The sequence below is a fragment of the Nanorana parkeri genome, unplaced genomic scaffold (assembly GCF_000935625.1).
Source record: "Nanorana parkeri isolate BGI_ZX_2015 unplaced genomic scaffold, ASM93562v1 scaffold1315, whole genome shotgun sequence".
In the NCBI taxonomy this organism is placed as follows: Eukaryota; Metazoa; Chordata; class Amphibia; order Anura; family Dicroglossidae; genus Nanorana; species Nanorana parkeri.
This window is the reverse complement of record NW_017307583.1, coordinates 441,484-466,849: the sequence shown is the minus strand read 5'-3', so window position 1 is coordinate 466,849 and position 25,366 is coordinate 441,484. Positions and strand designations below refer to the sequence as shown.

At 43.3% G+C, this 25,366-nt stretch overlaps 1 protein-coding gene across 1 annotated transcript in view; it reads left to right on the top strand.

The window, feature by feature from the left end:
- Positions 1-25,366, top strand: part of NCAPG (non-SMC condensin I complex subunit G) — a 41,532-nt gene that overhangs the window by 841 nt on the left and 15,325 nt on the right. Inside the window, exons 2-15 of the mRNA XM_018569262.1 lie at positions 1,598-1,801; positions 4,017-4,245; positions 6,181-6,326; positions 10,134-10,218; positions 12,184-12,376; positions 14,906-15,055; positions 17,506-17,646; positions 19,681-19,804; positions 19,994-20,083; positions 21,144-21,323; positions 21,414-21,524; positions 22,503-22,622; positions 23,764-24,027; positions 24,560-24,741. Coding sequence (XP_018424764.1) covers positions 1,598-1,801; positions 4,017-4,245; positions 6,181-6,326; positions 10,134-10,218; positions 12,184-12,376; positions 14,906-15,055; positions 17,506-17,646; positions 19,681-19,804; positions 19,994-20,083; positions 21,144-21,323; positions 21,414-21,524; positions 22,503-22,622; positions 23,764-24,027; positions 24,560-24,741 — 2,219 coding nt within the window. The remainder of the gene's footprint in view (positions 1-1,597; positions 1,802-4,016; positions 4,246-6,180; positions 6,327-10,133; positions 10,219-12,183; positions 12,377-14,905; positions 15,056-17,505; positions 17,647-19,680; positions 19,805-19,993; positions 20,084-21,143; positions 21,324-21,413; positions 21,525-22,502; positions 22,623-23,763; positions 24,028-24,559; positions 24,742-25,366) is intronic.

The following is a 25,366-nucleotide window of genomic DNA, read 5'->3' as shown; positions in this document are numbered from 1 at the left end:
TATAGTGCGTTATACTCCCCTGAACCGCTGAAACAGCTTCCTGCTTCTCCAGTCTCTGAGGCATGTCTCCTCCAATGCTGCAGCATTGGTATGTTCCTCTGCATCCTCATGTCTATACATAGTGTATAGAACGTGATGATTTATGAGACCTTGGATCACTGCCGGTGGGGGGGCGGCTCTGGACTCTCCAGGGATTAGTCTAAGAGAAAGCCGGCTTGGCGGTTCAGGTGAGTAACTTTTTTTTTTTTTGCACCTAGACAAAAACAAACAGTTAACCCTTGCACTGCGGAGGTAGCCCCACTGCAAAGGTTCATACAAGTTTTGCCCGGAGTTCACCTTAGAGGAGTGAATGGTTAAAACTGCTGCCTGCCTTCTCTTTCATTGGGGAGATTTGCCTTCATTTCCTGTCCTGTAGACTCAACAGGAAGCGAGAGGATGGCTTTCCATTGCAAAGGACATCCATTCTCACGCAGATGTCACAAGAACATGTGTCCCCATTGGAAAATGTCCCCTCTATTCCTGTTCTGGTGACCACTGAGAATTTTGGATTTACCCTGCAGGGATTGTTTCCATCCAGAGTACATTCCAAGCTTTAGAGCTCTTTAAAGGAAACCCGTGGCTAGAGAGACCTCCCCAAAGAAGTATTCTATGTGGGAAATTCAGTATTTATACATCTGTTGAGACAAAAAGGACAGGGTTATAGATTGCAGCCCTATTCAGTGCAGCTTCTCGGATACCCCTTCCAGCTACATCAGGCCTGGGTATTCTATGCCCCCCCCCGGACCTCCTGCCTGGAGAAGGGTGTGCTGTCTGACTGGACCTGTAACCTGCAGGTGGACCCAGTCAGGGTCAGAAACTGTACCTGGGATCATGGGATGGAGAACCAGGGAGGAACTTTGTCTGCTGGAGATGCCAGGACCTCACAAAAGTCTGGTGTCTTACCTAGGGAATTCTATGCTAGATCTGCTAACCAGCTGAGGTTCTTCAATACAGTGTTACTGCAATCAGTTTAAAGGCCCTCTGCTCTGGAAAGTGGCTGCTGATTCTGGAGTTCTGTACTGTCCTAGATCTCTAGCCCTTTACCCTCTCTCTCATTTTTATCACTTAAGGAATCAAATATTATAAAATCCTTAAAGTGACTGGCGCCCAATGTTACATTCACATCCCACAAACTGGCTAAGGACTCACCCCTGAGGGGAAATGTTAGCCCACCCTGCCTCTGTTCCTCTTAGGCTCTAATCACACCTAGGCGACAGCGTTTTATGCGTGTGCATTAAGTTGCGTGTTTTTATGAGGAGATCATTTTTGCACGTTGGTACGTGCCTTTTTCCCATATACATTAATGTGACACACATTAATGTATATGGGCAAAAGGCACGTACCAACGTGCCAAAATGATCGCAACCAGGTTTCCAAGTGTTTCCTATTGAGACCATAATTTGTCAAAAAGAAGCTCCTGTATTTTTTCCAGCGACCGGCATTTTGCTTATTGCGACAAAACGCTCACATGTGAACAGGGGCCATAAGAATGAATGAGATATATTGTTTTATTACAGCTATGCAGAACTAATGCCCTGATACCTTCAATGTTTCACAGATTGAAGACAAATCCATATTTCTGGAAGAATTTGCTCACTACCTGAAATACCCCCTGATAGTCTACAGGAGGGAGCCGGCTGTGGAACGGGTTATGGATTTTGTGGCAAAGTTTGTGACTTCTTTTCACAGTTCTAACGATGAGGAAGATGAGATGGATGAGGAAAATTCCCCTGTCAATTATTTATTTCATTTCCTTCTTCAGGTAAGTGGCCTTATATTGTGTTTTAATTTTAGATCTTATAATAACACTCTGTAGGCTTCCAGCAGTATTATTTCCCCGTGATTCTGCATGAGATCCACTCACTGCTTTACATTTAGTTATAGTAGGGACGCTAGATTAATCAGTAGCACTGAATCAGACGATAGTCCAGCTGTGTGTGGACCTGACAGAACTGTCCTGTTCAACAAGAGTCGGTTATTTACCTGTTGGGTTTTTTGATAAGCTGCTTTCGTGAAAGGAGCCCTCCACTGCGGACAGTCGGCTTAAGCCAGTGTTTGGGTATTCCGGCAGCTTTCTGTTAGACTAAGCCTCTGTACACACCTAGGCAACAGCATTTTCGCACCTTTTGTCTAGTGTTTTCGCACACTTTTATGCGTGTTCATCAATCGTTTTCAGCGGTAGATTGTGCTTGTGCGTGAAATGCACAAACAAAGTGTGACACCGCTTGTAGCATGCATTTACAGGTGTTACCATTGAAGTTCTTTGGGGCCAGAAGGGCAGGAAAGTAGCTCATGTACTTTTCCAGCAAAAGGCGTTTTGCTACAGGTGACAGAACGCTCAGGTATGGACAGGTGACAAAGTGAGAAGAGTTAATAACTTGAATATGTAGTCCTGCAATGCAAACAAAATATTTCACACGAAGTTTCCAATTACAGTCTTACTCAGTTTTAATTGGCGTGCGTTTTTGTGGGACTTGTGCAAAAATTGTCACTTTTTTTTTTTTACTTTATCGCTATCACGGGGGGGCGCGTGCTCCCAAGCCCCCCATGTGATAGCACATTGGAGATGACAGGTTCTCTTTAAAATGACATTAGGGGTCTATTAGCTTCAATGGCTTTAGCTGGGGAATGACAGCTGCCTACTGAGGCAACTGATTGTAAACCACACAGCAGACAGTGATTGGGAGCAATAGCCAGCCAGCTATTGGCTGTTTCAAATTGGAATAGCAGGCTGGCTATTGCACCCTCCTGTCAATCAGCAGAGGTGGGACCGGAAGGAGAAAGTTCTGAAGGAGGACACAGCGGCTGACAAAGGTCTCTCCTCCACGCTGGGTGCCAGCTGCAGCAGTCTGTGTCCCCGCAGATCCCCGCTGCCTCTGCTGATACAGGCGGGATCGAAGGAGACACAGATCGCAGCATGCTCTCAATGTGGGGCAGGGGGGTAGCAGAGTTGATGCAGTGGAGGCAGGTGAAAAAAGACCTGGCACCTGCCATTTGTTGAGCCCTGTACTAAGGTACCCCCGAAATTAACCCCTCCTTAGAAAATGAATTCTACACCTTGTTTTGGGATAACTCCACTTCCTGAGCTACAGGCCATTCCTGACACGGTCTGGTTCAAGGCCAGACTTTTGTTTGTGGGTCAACTGCTTGGGCATTAACAATTTACTACCCACTAATCTTCAGATTCCAACTTTCAATTAAGGCCTGGAATTTCACAATTTAGTGTATTCCCCCTGATTACTCATTAATTTCGGAAAGGTGGCACCTGACTGGTGATTTCTACCACTCTCTTCTCCCCTCCCTAGACATGGAAGAAAATGAGGATATGCTAGAGGAACCTCAGAAGGTTTCTCCCTGCTTACAAAATGACTCCCCTAAACTTATATCGTCCACTACATAACCATATGTAGGGGTATGTCACCGTGTTTCATTGTACATCCTGTGTGTAGATGAAACGTGAACCATGGTTTAAAAACTAAACTTGGCCTTTAAGATCTCATCTCTTTGTGAACCCCCCCCCCCACCACCTATTCTACCCTGGTTCTCAAATGTTTGTCATCTTCTAGCTTTATCCATGACTTCCTGTCCCATTTAGGATATCTCTTCATTTCCCTGTTTGCCCTCCTTACCATCTTGTCTTGAATTGTATTGTGATTGTTGTGATTGTAATGTCTTCCTTTTAGGTACCTCGGCTTATATTCGGGACGGCTTATACTCGAGTATATACGGTAATAATAATAATTTCAAGCTACTGTACCTGCTTTTTATCCTCCCTCAAGCAAGTTTATACGACGTGCCGAATTTTCTTGCGTATTCCCATTTTTATAGTGTGTGTGTATGTGTTGTGAACACTAGATGGTGCTGAAATCCTAAATTATATTCAGCAAAGGAGAAAAAGTGATCTTGTTTATGAATGCATTGTTACATGTTTCAAGGATACAACTTACCATTATTCATTATTTATTTTTCTTTTGCAGTCTCATGTGGCCAATAGCATGGCAGTGCGGTTCAGGGTTTGTCAACTTATCTATAAGCTGCTGGTTAATTTACCTGAAAATGCGCAGATTGATGATGACCTGTTTGATAAGATCCATGAAGCCATGCTCATACGTGTGACTGACAGAGTACCCAATGTGCGGATCCAAGCAGTTCTGGCACTGGCCAGGCTCCAGGACCCAAATGACATTGACTGTCCTGTATCTAATGGTGAGCGATTTTCTGTGATGGAGATATATATTCTACGGACTATAAGGCCTCATTCACACAGAGTAGAGTCGGGCCGTACTGATCCGGGTGGCGTGCACGGCCGTATCCGGTCAGGTGCTGCGTGTGATTGCATGCAGCAGCCTGTTCTTCTCTATGGGAAGGCGCGGGTGTCCATACTCGTACGCAGACCGAATGGATCCTTTCCGGGGACGGACACCTACACCCTCACGGATGTGCAGTTCGCGTGTGCATATAACAGCGTATGGCTGCGTGCAATCGCATGCAGCACCTGTCACTTCCGGGAACGGGCCCATGCGGCCGTGCACGGATCTATATGGCCCGACTTTACGCTGTGTGAATGAGGCCTAATAAACTGTATTATATATCACATACTGAAGCTGATATACTAAAGAAGTTGAGAATGCTATCGCAATAAATTGTTTGAGTTTACACTTCAATTATCAAATTTTCACATGAGAATCAGCCTCACAGGGTCTTGTGGTAGATTTGTCTCCATTTAAAGTGACACTATACTCGGGAGTTAAATCTTACAAAATGCATTCAAGTACCTTAACTATTAACAATACTGTATCTTATTTGTGTATCACTCGGCTGTAGATCCTCAAATCATCTCTGAATTGATGCTGACACTGTCCTTCCTTCTGGAGGGTGACTACTTCTGTTCCCCATGGTCCCTGTGTGTTGTAAAGTAGTCACCGCTCCAAGCTCACTCCTGTGATGAATTATAACTTCAATACAAATTTGTAAACTAAACGGGACATTGTAGTCCATTATGGGAGCTTGGAGCAGTGGCTAATTTACAACACACACAGTGATGCACAAATAAGATACATGTTTGTAAGTGGTTAAGGTACTTGAATGCATTTTGTAAGGTTTACAGCTTATACATTTGTACGATTTATGTCCGAAATGTTCGTTTCCGGCATGAACCCTCGTTCAATTAAACCTAGACTTCCCCATCAAGCATAGTCAAATGTGGTTTTTAGAAATAGTTAGTTAGCCGTAACCAACCAACCAATTTTAGCCATAACCAACCAACCAATTTTTGACAATCTACAGAAATGATTTCGTTTTGCGCATGTGCTGTGTTCTTGCTGAGATTTTTGCTGAACCAAAACCCCACTGCTTCATCGATTTTTCGTTGGGTCAGAGAAAAATGTTCCAACCTGACTGAAAAATTTCTATCACAATATAAAAAATCAGTAATGTACCATCAACTGTTCGAATTTTGTTCGGAAGACCGTTCGTGTACGATTTCCGAACAAAAATCGCACAATGTATGGCCGCCGTAACTCTTGAGTTTAGTGTCGCTTTAAAAAAAGTCTGTCTGAGAATATGGAGGCTGCCATTTTTATCACTCCTTCCGAAAGTGCTAGTTACCTGCCTGTTGTGTTGACCGTCTGGATTCTATATGTTGTCACTGCCTTTGAAAAAAAAGTCTGCACATCTGAACCTGGAGCAAGTATGTGGCAAGTGAAGTCAGAACTTCTGCATAACTTCCGCTCAGTGACTCCGTTATTGGATCAGCATGACAACAGGCAGTTGGCATTATCAGGAGGGGACGGCCCAAACATTTTTGTCAACACCACAAAGTGAATTATGATTGTTCACTGGTAAATACCTCCAGCATTGTGGTCGCCTCACACTTAAGATTTTATAAAGATAAGCTCAGATACTTATTTTAGCATATATGTTTAAAGAACTTTGAGCTATTTATGTACAGCAACATTTTATTATTTAGTGACTCCTATGAGCATTTGTAGTTTATTGTAAAGCTTGCATGTTGTTTTGTTTTTCATTAGGCTATTTGTTTTTTGGCTGGAGTTCTGCTTTAACACTAGACTGTTAGTAGGAGAGAGAACCATTTTCATTATATATTTTGTAATATTCTATCTTTTTTTTTTTTCTTCATAGTTTACATGCATTTGCTGGAAAATGATTTAAATCCAGAGGTAAGAAGGGCAGTGTTATCTTGCATTGCTCCCTCTGCCAGAACCTTACCAAAAATTGTAGGACGCACTATGGATGTCAAGGAGCAAGTGAGGAAACTTGCCTACCAGGTAAATGTCTGAATGAGGCATTTTATTTATAGCTCATCTATTAGTTTGGGACATATGAAGGACTATCTGTGCTGCATTAATTTCTTTTGGGTCTGTAGGTGACATTAAGGGTCTTATAGACCCCCTAATGTCTCCATAAAGAAGACCTGTCACACTATTTTGCTTGTTAGCCCCCTATGTGATAGCAATACAGTTAAGTGTATTATATAAAAAAATGAAAAAACTAATTTTTTTTTTAATAGTCCTCTGCCCCCACATACACAACCGCGTGTCTGGTATGCCTATGTGTGCAAATGACGTTTGCACCACACGTTACATAACACAGCGAACGTCTTCATGAGAGCAATAATTTTAGGGACATCAATCACTGTTCACACTAAATTTATGTGCGGTTGAAGTTTTTAAAGCATCGCCTATGGGCAATTCTGGGTATTGTAGTTTTTTATGATTTCACGGGGGCACGCAATTTTAAGGCTTGACATTAGGGATGCACCGATACTAGTATCGATATCGGTGCCGATACCGAGTATTTCGGCGAGTACTTGTACTCGCCCAAATGCTCCGATGCCTAGCCCGATACTTCCTGTATCAGGAAGCTGGGCAGTGTGTCATTGCACGGTTTCCTGAATGGCTGGGAAGCGGCACCATGCTTTCTCGTCACTTGTGATGAGAGAGCATGGAGCCGACTTCCAGGCCAATCAGGAAGCCGGGCAGCATGTAATGACGCACTGCCCGGATTCCTGATTGGTCGGGAAGTTGGCCAATAAGGAAGCTGGGCGCCGTGTAATGGCATTCTGATTGGCCCGGAAGCTGCCTGCATGCTCCCTCGTCATCTCATGACGAGGGAGCATGGAGCCGGCCAATCAGAAAGCAGGGCGTTGCGTCATTACACGGCGGCCGGCTTCCATGATTGGCCAACCAGACGGCTCCGGCTGGGTACCGGAGGAAGGCCACGTTCTGGCTAGAGAGGCCCTGGGGGTGACAGGCTGGACATGCCAAGGTGAGAGGGGACAGACTTTCTTGTTAATCAGGAAGCCCGGTGGCGAGTCATTACACTCTGCCCAGCTAATCAGGAAGCCAGGTGGTGAGTCATTACACGCCACCTTGCTTCCTGAATGGGACTTCCGTTACTCCGTAATTGGTATCGGCGAGCACCGGAATTTTTTTTATCAGTACTCAGTATCAAAATACCGGTATCGGTGCATCTCTACTTGACATGATTGGTATCTGTTTACCCGACACAATCCCTGTATTTAATATTTTACTAAAAAAAAACATTTTTGTGCACTAAAAATAATTTGTGTATTATATCCTAAAAATACCGGTTTGATAAACATTTGCACATATATCGTGCAACCAACATTCTCTACACGACCTCTGCTTTCAGAAAATATATATAATTGTTTGGGAATTTTAAGCTTTTTTTTCTAGCCAAAAATTCAGATTTTGTGTGTGCAAAAATTAAAAAAATTACTCCAGATGGTAGGTGGTTAAAGTGGCATTAAGGGCAAAAGTCCCCCCCCCCAAATGCTAATGTAAGGACTTTCCTTAAATCAGTGGTTCCCAACCTGTGGGTCGCGACCCCGTCGGGGGTCGAATGACGATTTGCCAGGGGTCACCTAGCGGCTCCTAACCGCCCAGGAGAGAAACACTTGATCGAGCAGATTAAACCTTCCTCTGCTCTTTTTTTTTTTTTTCTGACATCGGGGCTGCAGGCCGCCGACAGTCAGAAAAAAGAAAAAAACACCATAGGAATGCATAGCTAGATTCCTATTGGCTATTTCACTTTGCACTAGCCAATAGCAAACTAGCTATTGCACCCGCCCTGTGCTGCTGCCAATCAGCAGAGGGGGACCTGAATTTCTTCATCAGGTCCCCTTCTAGTGAATGACCGCAGCAGAGGGCGGGTGCAATAGCTAGTTTGCAATTGGATATTGCAAAGTGAAATGGCCAATAGGAATCTTAACTATGCATTCCTATTCTGTTTATTTTTATTCTGGCGGCGTACACATAGCACAGCCGGCCCCGCCCACCCCAGGAGCTGGTCACATGACTGTCACACCGCAAGGTCCTCCAGCATAGTAGAGTGTGGAGGGAGGAGTACAGACTGGAGAAGGAGAAGTAAGTAAATCTTATCAGGGGTAACTCTCACGGCTTACACTGAACTCTATGGGCTTCTCTGTCAGTGACAGTACTGCGGAGTATGTACCTCATACGTTATATAGCCACACACTTTAAATCCAATTCTTCTAGTTCCAACTGCAGAGCCCGGTTCTGTCTTTGCCTATAGCAGTGGCTCTCAACCTGTGGGTCGCTGTGTGATTTCTGCTGTGCTAGGTGAGAGTCCTCCTCAGCCCTCTCCTAGCGCACTAGTGTCAGTTCTCCCGCAACGCCGCCAGGTGTCGCTGCAGCAGTCGCGTCATCCCTAAATTTTACCGTTGGGGGTCACCACAACTTGGCAAATGTTACCAAGGGGTCCCGGCCCTAGTAAGGTTGAGAACCACTGTCTTAAATGATGCCTCTTAATCCGATCATCTTCTTTCCGGTAGTTTTTAGCTGTCCCTCCAGTGCTGGTCTCTGATCCAGCGCTGACTCCTCTGTCCTCCTTCTCTCATGTCCCACGGAGTCTGTGTGGGTGCACACTGCTCCATATACTTATCTTGTGTGTCTCCTCGTCTTCTGACCAAACATCTGAACTGCGTCCGCCCCAAAATCCTTTGTGGCTGCACGAGAAATTTTCAGATATTTGGACAGGAGCGTGCGGCGAAGCCAAGTATTAACCCTTTCCCTGCCACCGACATAAGGCATATGGTGGAACAAAACTGTTCCCAGCTGGCCAGGTCAGTATGCCTTACGGCGGTGGCATTTACAGTTCTGCAATAAACGTATAGTAGAACTGTTCCCCCGACTGTCCCCTTTAAACGAATAGCTGTCATCAGCAGCTCACAAGCCGCTGATGACCGCTATTAACAAAAATACTGGGCTACCACCCAAGCAGGGATGTGTGTCTGTCCCTCGCTTGTAGGGGCCGTGGCAGCGGGGATCCAAAAAAAATCTCCGGCGTGGGGGTGGAGGAGTGAGCGGCGGCTGGCGGGGAGAAGCCACAAGTTTCAGGATAGGCCGAGCAGTGAGGAGAGCGGAGGCGCTGTCATCCTGTCAGTTTCCGGATGACAGCGGCTCTGTGCGTGGCGGAGGATCGATAAATATCATTGACATTACCGATCCTCCGTGTGCAGTACAAACACTGGAGTGATCGCCTGATCACTCCAGTGTGTGTAAATATCTGGGGACACATAGTACTATGTGTCCCCAGTTATGAATGAACAGGATGTGATTTACATAACTTCCTGTTCATTCATGATTTTCTCAATGGGGAGAAGCACTCACTATAGAGGCTCCTCCCCATTCAGATACTGGTCAGCAGTTTCTGAATGAATTTGAAGCCTCTGTATTGAGTGCTGAGGCTGCAGAAAAAGAAATTGAGGACTCTGTCCTCTATTTCAAAAGGGAAATGTCAGGTCACCCACACACACAAATTAAAAATAATTATTAAAAAAATGTGTAAAAAAAAAAAAAAAAACTAATAAAAAGCACAAAACAAAATGGGCATCAACTTTAATATTTGAGGTTCAATGACTGTTAGCTTATGTAGGATTTTTCAAGCCCTGGTGTGCAGAATGTTAAAAATAAAAAGAACCTTTTTGTATGTGTTTTACAATATTTTCCATCATGTATCATGGCTGTTGCTTTTTGAAGTTGTTTGAGCTCTCTATTTCTGTGTGTTTTGTTTCTCTCTTCCTGTTAAAGGTTTTGGCTGAAAAAGTTCACATAAGAGCACTTACCATTGCTCAGAGAGTTAAACTTTTGCAACTAGGACTTAATGACAGATCAGGTAAGCATTTCACTGACTACATAATTTCCAATGAATGTTGTAAACCACCAATCCCACCCCCCGCCCCCCCGTCAGCTTTCCAGGACAGCTTAGGCTCCACCCACTGGGACAGAAAACAAGTCACCAGGTCAAGTCATGTTAAAATGAGGTTCTTCCAAAGTGTTCCTCTGTATTTGTTTCCTATTTGCCCGTCACTCTTTACTACCTATCCCTATTTCCTACCTCTATTTCAGGAAGTACATGCAGACATTTCCCTGATACTCTGCCTTTCATGACCCCTTCTTACATACAGGCAGGAGAAGGCCTGGTTTCCCACCTCCTTATAGTGTTAGGTGAAGGCCATATCTGTAATTGACTCACCCTCTTGGCAGCCTTACTGCAGAAACTGAGGATGCATGACTTTGGCCACTTCTGCTTGACCGATTTACGCTGATTGTCACTTCCGGGTAGGGTAATGTCATATTCGGGTGCTGGAGGCTGTGGTTTCAAGCCTGGTTTTGGCACATGAGCAAAGATTATGGCCTGCCGGTGCCTTCTTTGGTGGTCCCTCCCATTACTGGATGGGAGCATGCCACTAATGGAATGGCTGGCCATACAATAATTGATCCTCTGCACAGGCTGCAAGCTCAGGCATATACAGGTACACTTGACTCCGGCAGGCCAAAGGTGAGCAGAAGGTGGCTGTACCTATTTTGCGTTATTCCTGGGAATTTACCTAGCCTGTAATGGTTTGTCTGGGGCCCCTTGGTGTTAGGCTTATGGTGGAGGGGCACTGTTTGTGTCTCGTCTACTTCCCTCTCTTGCTGTTTTCCTTTTAGGCCAAAGCTCCTAAGAAGGCGAGAGGGACCATTCCCAAAAGCAAATCTGCTGTTTGCAGCTCTTAAGTTGGGTAGTTCCTAGTCAAAACCTCTGTGTCAGCCTAATGTGCTTACAGTGTATTCTGCCAGTTCCTGTAGCAACCTCCTTTCATCCATGAAAGATGAGTTGGCCTCCACCTTCCTGTCTTTCAGGTCTCTCTTGGTGGATATTTGTGACCATCTTCCCAACCTGTTACTGCACCTTGATCCCCATCTTTTTTTGTGCTGTGCAGTTATAAGCAAGTCTCAGGTGGAGTTTTTGGGGGATATTGGTGCTCTCGCACCTTCCTTGCTGGATTTGAGCAAGACTGGCAGGAGGAAGTTTCCTGTAGAGTTTCGTTTCCAGATTTAATAGGGCCATTTATAGGAAGTAGTTTGATAACAGAACCTTCTTATCCTGAATATACAAAGTACAATTAAATGTACCAAGCTACAAGAGCGTTCAGGAATTTGGATGCTGTAGTCCTCTTATTTTCAGGACAGAACACAGGTAGCCAAGCTTCCAAGTTGCCTTTTGCACGCTGGATAAGGTTTGCCATCTGTGAATCCAATAAAATCATGCCGGCTACCCCTCCTCCTTTAGTCAATGCAGGGGGCCTTGGGTGGAAAAAGCTGGTGCCACTCCAGGACAGATTTATAAGGCTGCTACATGGTTAAGCTTTTCCATGTTTATTCACTATCTGCTGGTCCATTTATGAAGCTAGGTCCAGGCCAAGCTGTGGTACCACCCTAGTCTGGTAAGTTCTCTTATATGCTGTCCTGGAAGACAACTGGGGAAAATCTGTTTTAGCCTTAACTCCCATTTTCTTCCAGGACGGCAGGGTTCCAGCTGTTGTATTTTCTTTTTCCAGTACAGTACTCCAGTTGTAATATAACTGAAGTGTCAGAAGGGCCTCCTTTTAACATTGGACCTGGTGACCTGTTTCCTGACATGGTGGGAGGAGCTTCTGTCTCATGCTACCTTGGAAGACTACTGGAAAGTCTAACTCTGGTTTCCTATTTCAAATGTCAATTCTGCTGGTTTCTGTGTAAAATATATTGAATGTTCCTTCATTGTGCATGTCATTTTTAAGCATTTGGTTGTTACCATCCATGTGTCTTGTCACAGAGGCTGTGAAGGGAATCATGCAGAAGAAGCTGCTGCAGTCATGGCTGAAATACACAGAGGGGAACATTTTAGAGCTGCTTCATCGTCTAGATGTGGAAAATTCTCCAGAAGTTGCAGTCGCTGCACTCAATGCAATGTTTTCTCTGTCCTCTCTCAATGAGCTGATTGAGAAGTGCAAAAATATTGATGAAAGGTAGATAAACCCGTCACTTGTATATGTAGAGCATGGCTTTGAAATTGTTATGTGGTTTGAATCAATGGCCAAACTATTTTTTTCATATTAGGGTGCTGAGGGGTTAGAACCTCTGTTCAAAACCTTTTAGTGATTTGTCCTGGCTACCAATAGGGGTGTGGAAATTTAAAAAAAAAACGACTTGCCCAAGGGCTAAAGCGGAGGCCCAATCTATTTGTCCCGATACAAAAAATAGTTTTAATCAAAACCGTATTTAACCGTGCTATATACCTCTTCTCATTGCTCAACTTGGTCACCTGACCAATGAGTGCTTGCAATTTGCGAGCGAAATTCAAAAAGCATAGCGCTGGACTGCAGTACAGGGTACAGATACACCCGTACTAGTGGAGGGAAAGGACTATTCGCCAAAAGGTAAGTATAGCGGGTGGGTTGGGGGGGCAGGGAGTTAGCCAGATTTACGCATGCAATTCCATTTTCCCAAATGACTTAGGAAAGTGAACTTGCCCTTTAATGCACATGGTGCGTGTTATAGAGCGGTGCTGCCCAGTCACCACAATATGGCACACAGTGGAATGTTTTTTTTGCCTGCAGATGATGGGAGTAGCAGGGTTGTCTTTATGGAACCTGCCTTCCAACACATCTTCTGTGCGGTTTCTGACAGCTGAGACAGGTGGCGCTGATCTCACTGATCACAGAACGCAGAGTGGAGAACGGACGTTCTCTGCTCCCCGCTCTCCATCCTGCGCTCATTTGCCGTGGTCCTGGGTCCACCAGAAGAGCGGCAGGGAGAGGGGACAAGATCACTGCTCATTTTATACAAGCGATCTCGGATCACTTCTACTAAATAAGTGGCAGCTGCCCTGATCTACATTTAGCTCTGCTAGCCGGGAACAGGGCTAAATGTCGGGGGGGGAAAACTTCCCGCCCAGAACTGCATGTCCGGGCATCGGGCGATACGAATTTCACATCCCTGTACCAAGGTCACAGGGATGAAAGTGGGGGTAATCCAAAACTTTGAGTTGTCACCAGGACACTAATAGAGGGGAGATCTTTCACTTGTTCCTATGAACACTGTCTAAGAGGGAGATTTCACTGACATGGAAAGGATATGATCTAACTCCCTGTTGAGTCTCTAAAAGACAGGAAATAAAGGAAGTTTTCCTAATGGGACACAGGTGGCCAAAAAATACTGATGGCGCTTTTATCCCTCCCCTACACAATCCAAAATGGGAAAAACACTTTTGGCTTTAGATTTAGCTTAACCAGTAACTTTGTATAATCTTTATCTGTAAATGTTTTAAAACCCGTGTTTCCATGAATGGTTTGTAAGTATCTAGGTACATATATGCTTAATATATATGCAGGTTACCCTTGCTTTGTAATACAGCATAGAGATTGTACTGATCTAGTCATCTATAGTGCTTCCCTCAGCAGCCATTTAGTAAACGGATTGCCACTACAGAAGCTGTATGTTTGTGTGTACTGTAGTAATAAAAATATTAAACGGCAACCATTTGGCAATGCAAAAGTCACGTATGTATGTATGTAATTTATTTCAACAGCTAAGAATAGACGGGTGCAAAGAACCATAGAACTCCGCTTAATACAAACCAGTCTTATTAAACATCACATAATAACCTGTTAAAATTACATTACATATTGTGATTTTTTTTTTTTTTTTCTTTCTTTCAATAGTAATACATATAATATTGACATTATGTGAATCCCATTGTCATTACTTTCCCTTTGAAAGGGGCAGTTCACCCAAAACTGATATTTCAGTTTCTGGTGCACTTCTTTGCATGTGATTACCCACTTGATTGTTTGCATCACTTGTTCTACAACCGAGTCACAGATCCAATTGCTTAAATATATACAGGGCTTCTGAGCAGAGAAAGCTATGCAGCAAGTGCAGTCAGAACTCCTTATCTATATACTTGTTCTGAGTTATTAACTAAAAGCTTCGAAGGGATTGAATCAGTATAACTGCTAGGGAACTAGAATTTTCAGGAGGAGGTCAGCAAAGGCTGCCTCTGGTTTTTATCCCAGCACAGTGTACACTTGAGCGTTTTACAGTGCGTTCCTGCACGCTGTAAAACGCTCCACATGTGAAAACCAATAATTGCCTATGTGCATGGTTCGCACCTGGGCGTTTTACAGCGCGTAAGAACGGGCTGAAAACGCCCTAAGTACAGGAGCTTCTTTGGGGCATATTTGCCACGCATATCCATTAGGATACAGCCGGATAGCCCTCGTAAACGCGTGTTTGTCGCGCGTTTCTTTTACTGCATATCGCAGTAAAAACGTGCGTATTCCGTACGCCCAGGTGTGAACCCATCCTTAAGGCAAGCTTGTGACTTCTTATTGTCAGTTTGCTGTGAATTAACACCAATATTGCGTCCTGCTTTCAGTTCTCCCGGGGCAAACAGGGGCATGCAGTGTTTCTCATTTAGTGAGATATGATGAAGTTGCATAGCAACAGCTTTCTTGCAGTTTGAATGCAGACCGTTTTTTCTTTTCCCTGTTTAGGAAACTCGTACCACTGGATACTTTGACTCCAGAAAATGTTTTGTATTGGAAAGCACTTTGTGAGTACGTCAAATCCAAAGGTGATGAAGGGGAGGCTGCACTGGAGCAAATTTTACCAGAGCCAGCTGTGTATGCGGATTATCTCTTAAGGTAACAATGTCTTTCTATTGAAGTAACTGAAACCCTAATATATGCATATTCAGAAGAACACACTAAAGCCTGGGGCACGCAAAGCAACGCCGAACTTGTGAGAGGTCGCATAGCTGAGCGCGCCCTTGATGAAAAATGTAATCTTGAGCCAATCGGCTCGCATACAAACCAGCGCATCAGGGTGCAAAGTCCATTCAGTTGTTACACGCGAGCCGGTTGGCTGAAGATGCAGTCTTTTATCTGGCCACAGTCGGCTCACACACTGCATGTGAACATCCACACCTCACAGGTTTGCTCCGCAGCGTTTCACATGCAGTGTGTCCCGGGCTTTAGTATCTCCAGTAAGATATGAACGAATCACCAGATACACAATGACTGGTTTCTGGGTCCATTCACCCCTTGGCATCCTAGTGTGTTACACCAAACAAATCAGACATGCACCATTTTTTTCGAATGCGTCACATCACGTCAAATGTGGTGCATTCTCCTGTGTTGTGGTGTTGTGCAGCACACTTATTCCTTTACCCATTTAGACAAATTAGTTATTTTCAATGGCACTCCAACATGCTAACGCATTTAATGTGTTTTGCCCCAGTGTGAATGGGTGCTCATTGTTTCTGTGCTTTCAGATTTTCCTGCAAATATCTCGTCAGGATAGAAACATTTATGCTATGATTGTTGATATTGTTAAAAATGCAAATTCCAGGACTGTTAATTCTGGTCTTGACTTTGATTGGCGAGTCCCTGACCTGGAACAAGCATGTGCATATCAGTTGTTGGTATACTTGTTTGCACATGCTAGTTCTGAGTAACTTGTTATTAAAGCAAACTGTTCCCAAGAGGGTGCCTTCAAAAACAAGTCTGCAATGATGGCCACCATCCTATACAGGTCCCTTTTTTTTTTTTTTTAAAGTAGCCCTTGCGGCTCATGTGGAAGCGATCTCTGCATCTAAACTTGTGGAGATGTCTCTGTCCTGTCTTTGCTAGATAGCATAATCGTTAAGAAGGAAAAAAACGTGCCTGTCTTGACTAACCATCTGTGCACTACAAATTGAGAAATTAAGTTAAAAGCAGGTGGCTGAATTCCTTTGCTTTATATTTTGGGACATTATAATGCAGACTTAATGTAAATGTAAACATTGAGGGACATTTAGTGGCACTAAAAGTGTCACTAAACTCGAGATTAATCATAAAAAGGCATTCAAGTACCTTGTCTGTGCATCACTCGGCTGTACATCCTCAAATCATCTCTGAATTCATGCTGACCGTGTCCTTTCTTCTGGAGGGGGGCTACTTTTGTTCCCCATGGTCCCTATATGTATTGCAAAGTAGTCACCGCTCCAAGCTCACTGCTGTGATTGACTACAATCTCCTGTTTAGTTTACTAATTTTGTATTGAGATTGTAGTCTAGCACGGGAGTGAGCTTGGAGTAGTTACTTTACAACACACACTGGGACCATGGGGAACAAAGGTAGCCGCCCTCCAGAAGGAAGGACAGTGTCAGTATGAATTCAGAGATGATTTGAAGATCTACAGATAAGGTACTTGAATGCATTTTTCAGATTTACCTCCTGAGGTTAGTGTCACTTTGACAGTGGGCACCACTAGCTTTACTATGTTACGACTCCTTTTATAAAATGCAGGGCATGCGGAGGAGCTTGCAGTGTCCTTCAGAGTGTTCTGTGCACAATGCTACAGAGAACACTCTGTGATAGAAGAGCCTGGTGACATGATTTTGCAGCAAATGATAAACTGTGCCAATATGACCTGCCTAAGCTGCAAATACTTTATACTCGCTTATCCAACTGCTGTGATTAGAAGCAACCTGACCTGTTTGCTCTCCCTAAATGATTATTAGCCTTATATTTGCTCAGTGAAGAGTTTAGGCATATGGTTGGCAAGTGGTCTATATGGTTGAATCATTGCTTACATAACTTGTGGAGCAGATGGCTGTAGCGTTAAATTTCATCTTTGACAATTTACTAGAGGCTTGTCTTGTGTCCGTTCATATGCTTAGGCCAATTTAGTTAAATCGTTGGATTTAACCCTTGTGTAAAAAGCAATTGATCAGCATGGCCTTCGAGTGACAGAATCTCTTTAGACCAGCTTGACAATTTCCTCAAGGATGATACTGGAGCCAGGAGCACCCATTTCCCTCATCAGAAGAAACCTAAGGAACAGAATGCATAGACCGCAAGAAAAAAAATGAAACAAATGATCTGTGCACACCCTTAGGTTGCATTAAACTGCATTAGATATTAAAAAGCCTTGCATGCTGTGATTTTGAATATGTTTAGCATTCAAGTAAATTCTTTAAAACGTGCAATGCTGGTCAATGCATTGTGTGTGTTTGTTGCAAACTAGTTCCAAGATGAATATGTGGTAAGAATCTCATTACTGCATGATCTGTATTTTCAAATAATTTACTCTTATTTTTTTCCCCCCCCAGTTATCTTCAAACACTTCCTGTTCTAACGGAGGAAGAAAAAGCAGACATGACTAAAATTGAAGACCTGATGACTAAAGCATTCATTGGGCAGCAGCTGATTAATATAATAGGCTGCCTGGATACCAGTGAAGAGGGAGGAAGGTAAGCCAAAAGGCTTATTTGGTGTTATGTCACTTCACCTTTGCTATAGAAACCTTCCCACGTACTCATTATATTTCTCTTCTACTTTGTACAAACCTCGAGTCTCTGAAGCATTCGTTTTATCTAATAAATATGCTACACCTTGGAAAATGTGCTTGATTATTCTGCCATCCTCCTAATTATATAATCTGATAACATGGCAATCACAAACTTATATAAAATCTTCATTTTTTTTTTTTTTCCCCTTCATTGGATGAAAAGCCTATTACACTGATAAAATGCACTTTGCAGTTGTCACAATAAGCCACGCTCCCTAGTTTCTAGAGCCCGAAGGAAGTAGTGAGCTTAACACAAGTGATCAGATCTCTGAATATCACACACCAACAATTTTGTGTCCGTTTTTGGGTTAGAGAAACTGGCGGTATGATTTTAAATTTTTTTTTTCTATTTTCTTTTACAGCGTGTAGGAACGTGCTGTAAAACGCCCAGGTGTGAACCAGGCCTAAGGGAGAGGAAATTCCTCTCCCTGCTAAGCAAGTCATAGAGCCTCTATTCTTCCTAGGGGGGGGTTTGGACTTTCACCTTCATCAGTACATTGTCCTTCCATCTTCATGTTCAGCTCCTGTACATCAAAAGGGAATTTCCCTTCATTGTTTGGATGTAGTCTTGCTGTAAGAGTTCACCTCTCAGCCACTGCTCCATTAGAAAGACTGACTTGTTTAGTTATTCCTGATAGTCCCCATAGAGGGGAACTAGCTTCTTGTTTCACCATTTCTCGCTGGTTTAGACTGATCATTGTTCAAGATTATGGCTTTTTAAATGCATGTGCATTGCATTAAGGACTGCCCATTTTTTTTTTGACTGGGCAGCTTAATGCATCCCAATTGACCAAAAATCCTGCAGCCATCATTTTCGTCATTGTGTTGCATTGGAGTGCATTTCCTTGCTTTGCGCTGTGATGCAACGCCTATGGACTGGGAAGGCGTGTTGTGGTGGCATTTAGAAAACCCTTTAAATTGGCACTGGGATAGTTGTTTGGGCACTGAGCATTATAGGTCACAGCCTCAGTTGGGTTCTTCACCAGATGGACTTCCATCTCAGTCAGGCTGCGTGTCACAGATGATAGGTTTTATTTTCATCCTACCATCGCCTCAGACTTTACTAACTGCTACCGAATATGTTAGCCATCATGCTGATCCATTTTTTCAATATTTTCACTACTCAAACCTAAAACATATATGTAGATCAGGAGTTGTCACGTCTGATCAGAAAATATTGAATTTAGACACTGCCAGCAGCACGCATCTTCAAAATAAGGCACATACTGGCCGTAAAAAATCTGTAAACATTAAATCAAGCCAATTGGATTTGCTGTATTTTTCTTGATGTTTCGGTGGTCATCCAACTAGCTTTCTCTATTCAGAATGGCAGTCGCTAGTTTTCTTTTTCTATACAGTAGGTTTCTTAAATTCAGGAATGTATTAACACAATTGTCAAGTTGCCTGTTTAAAATGAGCTCTACTGCATGCTGTTTATACACAAAAAATGGCTGGTTAACATAACCCATTATGATCGTGTAAAAACTGGCTATTCCTGTGAGAGAGGCTATGCTTCACACAACGGGAGAAATGTATACCTTTCTTTGTGTCCTTTTATCGTCCACAAGTAGGGTCATTTCAATGTTTCACCGGTTTTTTTTGTCAGTAGGCCAGATGAAATGAATGGGGATATAGACAGTTTTAGGAGTGTCAAATGTTGGGCTTCAGCTTCTTTCACATACGGAAAGGGAGTAAACATGTTCGTTATATTTATCAATTTCATCAGCTCTTCACTATGAAAAGGAATTTTAAAAAAATCCTTCTTTTCAATTAGGCCAGATTTCTTCATTGTTCTATTGTGTAACTAATGCAAAGATCCACAAAGAGGACAATAGAGACCGTATATAACAAAGGAATTAGATGAAAGTGTTCTTTTAGTAGTTTTACTATTATCAGGCTTGTCTAGAAATTTGGTATGTTTGTTTTTATTTTCCAGAAAACGTCTTCTAGCTGTGTTACAAGAAATACTACTTATGCCTAATGTTGCAACATCATTTATATCCCCTCTGGTGGAAGTCTTGCTCCGCATTATCAAGGATGACGACCGTAGAATCGTAACTGTATGTAGCAGAATGTGCTTTTCCTTTTTGTGTAAATATAGACACACACACAAGTGCACGTCCTTACGCGCGTGTTTGAAATGCTTGTGTGTGTCTGTATATGAGTGTGTACACACATCACATATACATGTTATGTAGGCACTTTGTTTTCTGAAAGTCACCACAACTTCAATAAATCTTTTCCAACAGGTAGCGGAAATGATTTCTGAGCTCCGAGAGCCAATTGTCACTGTCGATAATCCACCAGATGTTGCAGAGTCCAGGAAACTACAAGTAAAGGTATGAGTCTTTAGAGTTTCATGAGGCCAGTGCTTCCCCATTTGTGCTATGGTTTATAGGCCTGCCATCCTTCCAAAGGCTTGCAAATGTTTGCGTACCAAACCCTTTTGCCAACCTGTCAACATAATCGGTGCTTTAATCTCGAGCTTTTGAAACCTCCTCCACCTGGCCATATGTGCTAATCTCTGGTTTCAATCATGTCATTTGCTCCACCCTCCCATCTTTTCTCCTGGATTTCCCATCATGCATGCCCTAGGTACACTGGCAAAGAGCATGTAGTGCAAGTTCATCCGTATAAAGCCTGTTCTATACTGTCTAAAGGATGACTTCTCCCATATATTCTTCACTTGGATTTTGACAAGTGTCATGTAGTGGCGATGCTTGCTGAAGCATGCTAACTGCTTATTTAAGGTGAGAGTCATCACTCCTATTTTATTCTGTAGTTAACCTCCTTAAATTGTAGTGAGTTGCATTAAAGGCTGCATGAAAGCTGTTTGCTGAAAACAACTTTGCAAAAGCTCAAAAGCTTTAAAGACTTGCTGTGCTGTAAATGCTGCTTGTAGTCAAGCTAAAATGCATGCATACAAGGCCTCCAAGCATTCTGCAGCTGCCCCAGCTAATTTTTAATCCGTTGCAGTGTCTCTGTAGAACAGCTCTTTCTGTTTTTAGGCTTGACACTTGTGCACCTAGACACCCTTTGTTATCCTAGCCAATTTGATCGGTAATCTCCACCAACTCCTGCTTCTGATTAAGTGATTATAGTGATAGTGTCATAAAGGGGTGGAGTCTAGGGAGAAGAATAGCTGTTCCATAGAGATGCGCTGTACCTTTTGATGACAAATAGTCCTGGCCAAAACTGCAGCTGCAGAATGCTTACTGTATGTGCTATATTTGCAACTTGCTTATCTCACTGAGGTACTGCATAAAGTTGCTTGAATCTAGGTCCGCTTGTTTTTCATAGTTATGTGCGTGACACAAGCACACCCTCAAATATGTGCACTGCTTTGCTGTAATGTAGAGGATAATTAGAGCGAGTTGTAAAGTAATAATCTTCTTACAGATTGCTAATATAAAAGTGCAACTTATGGAAGCCAAACAAGCCTTGGAGGACTCCATAAGTGCCCAAGAATTTGGCAGGGCCTCTGAATTAAAGGAAAAAGTGTCCGAGCTGGAAAAGCTGAAAGCAGAGCTAATTAGAGAAGCAGAAGAACCAGAGCTGAAAGAAATCCGTGTGGAAAAGGTTTGGCCTGCTGTTGGATATTCATCTTGTATTCGTTCTCTCTGAATAAATATGCATGCTATTTCCACTTGTACGGTTTTCTCTTTCCAGAATGACCCTGAAACACTTCTCAAGTGCTTGATTATGTGTAACGAACTCCTAAAGCACATTTCGCTTTCTAAAGGACTTGGAGGAACGTTGAATGAGATAATTCAATCATTGGTAAGTACCTAGGAGGGGCAATGTGACTCTTGGGGAATAGGATAAATCAGGCAGAAGGATTCATGTGTGTTTGGTTCTGTATTCCTGATGGGGCATTGCTTTCAATTTATCATTGCCGTGATCTAAATGATTTACAATGTACATTTAATTGGGTGTAAAGAGGAGACCTGCATCAGACTAGGTATCCAAAAACTAGAAGCACGTTTTTAGGTTTTGTGGAAATGCAGGGGTGTGTAAATTTTGGAAAAAACTACTTGTCCAAGGACTAAAGCGGGGGCCGTTTTTTAACTATTTAAAAAAAAAAACTTTATTGTATTGCTATCACACAGGGAATAATAATCCCCTGTGTGATAGCATTTGGAGGTGACAGGTACTCTTTATTGACCCTGTCACCTCCAACACAGGAGTTCTAGCACAGCACTGTTGCTAGAACTCCTGTCATAGGAACGAGCAGTGGCCGCCGGGGACAGAGGCTGGGGGACGTGACAGAGCCTGTCACAGCTCCATCGTCCGGCTCCACGCCCCTTGCTCCGTCACGCCCTCTGCTCCGTCCCCATCTCATTCAACGCTTCGCCCCCGCTCCGTCACGGCATCACGCCCCTCGCTCCGTCATGCCCTCTGCTCCGTCCCCGCCCCCCGCTCTCAGCGATCCACGCCCCCCGCTCGTAGCGCCACTTTTGGCGCTCAAAGAAAGCCAGCCCTGCTACTTATCCGTAGCCCGGTGCTTGCCCGGTGCCCGGAACTACATGTCCCGGGCGTTGGGCGATACGTATTCCACGACCCTGAAATGTATGCAAAAAATGTCAGACTTCTATCTTCAGCGCTGTTTTCTTTGGTGGCTGTATGTGTCCGCTTCATAGTAAAATACCAGTAGAGTGATGGAGAAAACTTTGCATTCAGCAGGAAAATAATGGGTCGTTTTCGTTTTGTTTTTTTTTTTGTCTTGTAACCAAAGACTCCTTTTCTGTCTTCTTGCAGATACTTCCAGGAATAACCAATGTTCATCCTTCTGTAAGGAACACTGCAGTCTTGTGCATTGGCTGCTGTGCCCTGCAAAACAAAGACTTTGCAAAACAACACTTGACTCTGCTTCTACAGGTAGGAAAAATGTCTTCATAAACTTGAAATTAAGATTTTTCTCATAACACACATTTGGCTTTTGGTTTGGTTTTATACTTAATACTGCCAGAATTAGAATATTTAAAGGTAACATTACTTCAAATATTTTTCCAAATGCGCAGGAGCAAGCATGTTTTGTAGGGGGAAAAAAACTGCTAGACCAGCATGTGTAAAAACAGAATAAACTCAAAAGAGGCCCTCGGGGCACCAAGTACAATTGTTAAACTGCGAATGTTATCCAGTAGATATTACAACTGTTTTTAAGTCTATAGGCCTACATAATTCTACCTTTTTTTTTTTTTTTTTTTTTTTTTTTTTTAAAAAAGTTTTTCTTTTTTTTTTTTTTTTTTATTGTTTTTGAAATAAGTTGTAGCCACTTTCTGAAGGCATCTGTATTATGCAACCTCTATTCTGTGCTCTTTGAGGGCAAGGAGCATAGAGAATGGACCATGCCAGAATCATGGAACACATAAGCCTGCTTTTTCACAGGCTCATTTGAGGGATCTTTTGAGGCTAGCAGTGCAAACAGGAGCAGAGGGGCTTTCCAGGAATTGTTACCATTTACACTGTAGACTTTTGTCAGTTTCATTGTACATTTAACCAGAATGAAGTAGTTGTGAGGTAGGGATGTCCAGAACTACCAGGGTTGCAGCTGCGACTGGGCCCTGGCACTCCACCACTGTCCTGAAATCATTAGTCTGTATTGTTTTAGAAAAACTGTCACATGACAATAAACAAACATGTATCAGTATTTGTATCTGTGAGTACTTGGACAAGTTTCAGTACATGCACTTGAAAAACTGGTATCGGTGCATCCCTGATACATTTATATATAAAACAAATCATGCATTAAAACAGGGATGCACAAATCACAGGAGCTCCGTGTGCTCCTTAAACATGACAGCTGATTCCTAACTTTTGAATTTTTCTCTAGTCTAGTCTTGGAGCTGGAAAAGTATCTGTACATATACTTGTACCGAGTACAGTACTTGGTATCTGAGCATCCCTAGTTGTAAGGCAGGCATTTACTTTGTTTCCAGCTTATGGATCTCTCTGCTGAAGTTCAGAAACTATATAAAATAATCTACACTTGTTTTATTTCTTTATTTCTGGACTTTAGATATCACAGCTTGATGAGGTCAAGGTGCGGACCAGTGCCTTGAATGCAGTATTCGATCTTCTTCTGCTCTTTGGGCTTGAAATTCTAAAGCCAAAGGAAGATGATGTTGATAACCTGGAAAATAAACAGGAAGAGGGAACAGACGAGACCACTGAGACTGAACAGTCTGACTCCACAGAAAAATCTGGGGATGACGAAGTAACACCTGAGACCTCTGCTTTGAATTCCATATTAAAGATGTTCTCTGACTTCCTGGATAGTGAGGTAAAATAATTAGGCCTGTTCGCTTATTCCCTTTGAAGGTAAGATTCTCTTCTGCACTGTTAAATGCCTTCTAAACCAACCCCCCCGATCTTGATGCTGTCTTAAAGCCAGCAATAAATCAATATTGTAGGTCCATAGCAGTGACTTGCATATTTTAAAGATTCTTGAAAATCATGGTTGGCGATGCAGGTCTGATCGGACCACCAATAGGTGTTACCCTATGTATGCATGTTTGAATTGGTTCAATGTTAGTGATCTAGCTATAGAAGAGGGAGGGTGAGCACTGCTAAACATTCTGGTGGTGTATCCGAAATGAACAGTAGTCATCAGCTGGAATAACGCTGTCTGCGCATTTGGCTCTTCTGCTGAGAAGAGTCATCCAGGGGTAAAGGTAAGCAAGTCCCACAGTCACAATTCTTGCTTGGGCTGACTATGATTGGATGGTTCAGGTGAAGTATTATGTCTAGGCTTTTTATAGGCTGATGCCTAGGAACAAAATAGAATATAGTAGATTTCACTTTAATATTTTCAGGTTCCAGAAATAAGGACTGAAACCGCTGAAGGTTTAGCCAAACTGATGTTCTCAGGAAGATTGAGAAGTGCTAAGCTCCTGTCACGTCTCTTACTTCTGTGGTACAATCCAGTGACTGAAGAGGACACGAAACTGCGTCACTGCCTGGGTGTCTTCTTCCCTATTTTTGCATATTCTTCTCGGTAAGATGTGTGAATTCTGGTTCCCTCAACTTTCATTTGCTGCATGCTTGTTCCAGGTCAGTGACTCAGAAATATGAAAAATACGGCCTGGCAACTAGCATTTTCTAAAATGTTTCTTGTGACGGATGTACTTTAAAGGAGAACTATGAGGTGAGTGCTTTTCACTCACCTCATAGTTCTAGCCGACCTGTGACAATGAGACTGTCACAGGTCGGCTCAGTAGATCGGGAGGTGAGCGAACACATACCGGCGTTCGCTCACTTCTCGATCCTGTCACGGCTCTCTGCCGTGACAGGGGAGGAGCTGGATTCCCCCCTCCCGCTCCGATCCTCCTCCACCGCTGACTGGCGTAACGGATGGGGGAGGGGGCGGGTACAGCTGGCTCTGCCTCTAGATAGGCAGAGCCAGCTGTCACTCACGCAGCTGGGCGGATCCAGACATAATTGTCAGGATCCGCTTCAGCTGCGGCGTCTCAGTATACCGCGAGCTGTGGTTCGCGGTATACTGAGCTTAGGGTGACGAGAGGACGCTAGTTCTAAGAAGAACTATGGGGAAAAGCCCTAACCCCATAGTTCTCCTTCAAAGCATGACATTATTCTATTAAAGTGACACTAAACTCAGGCGT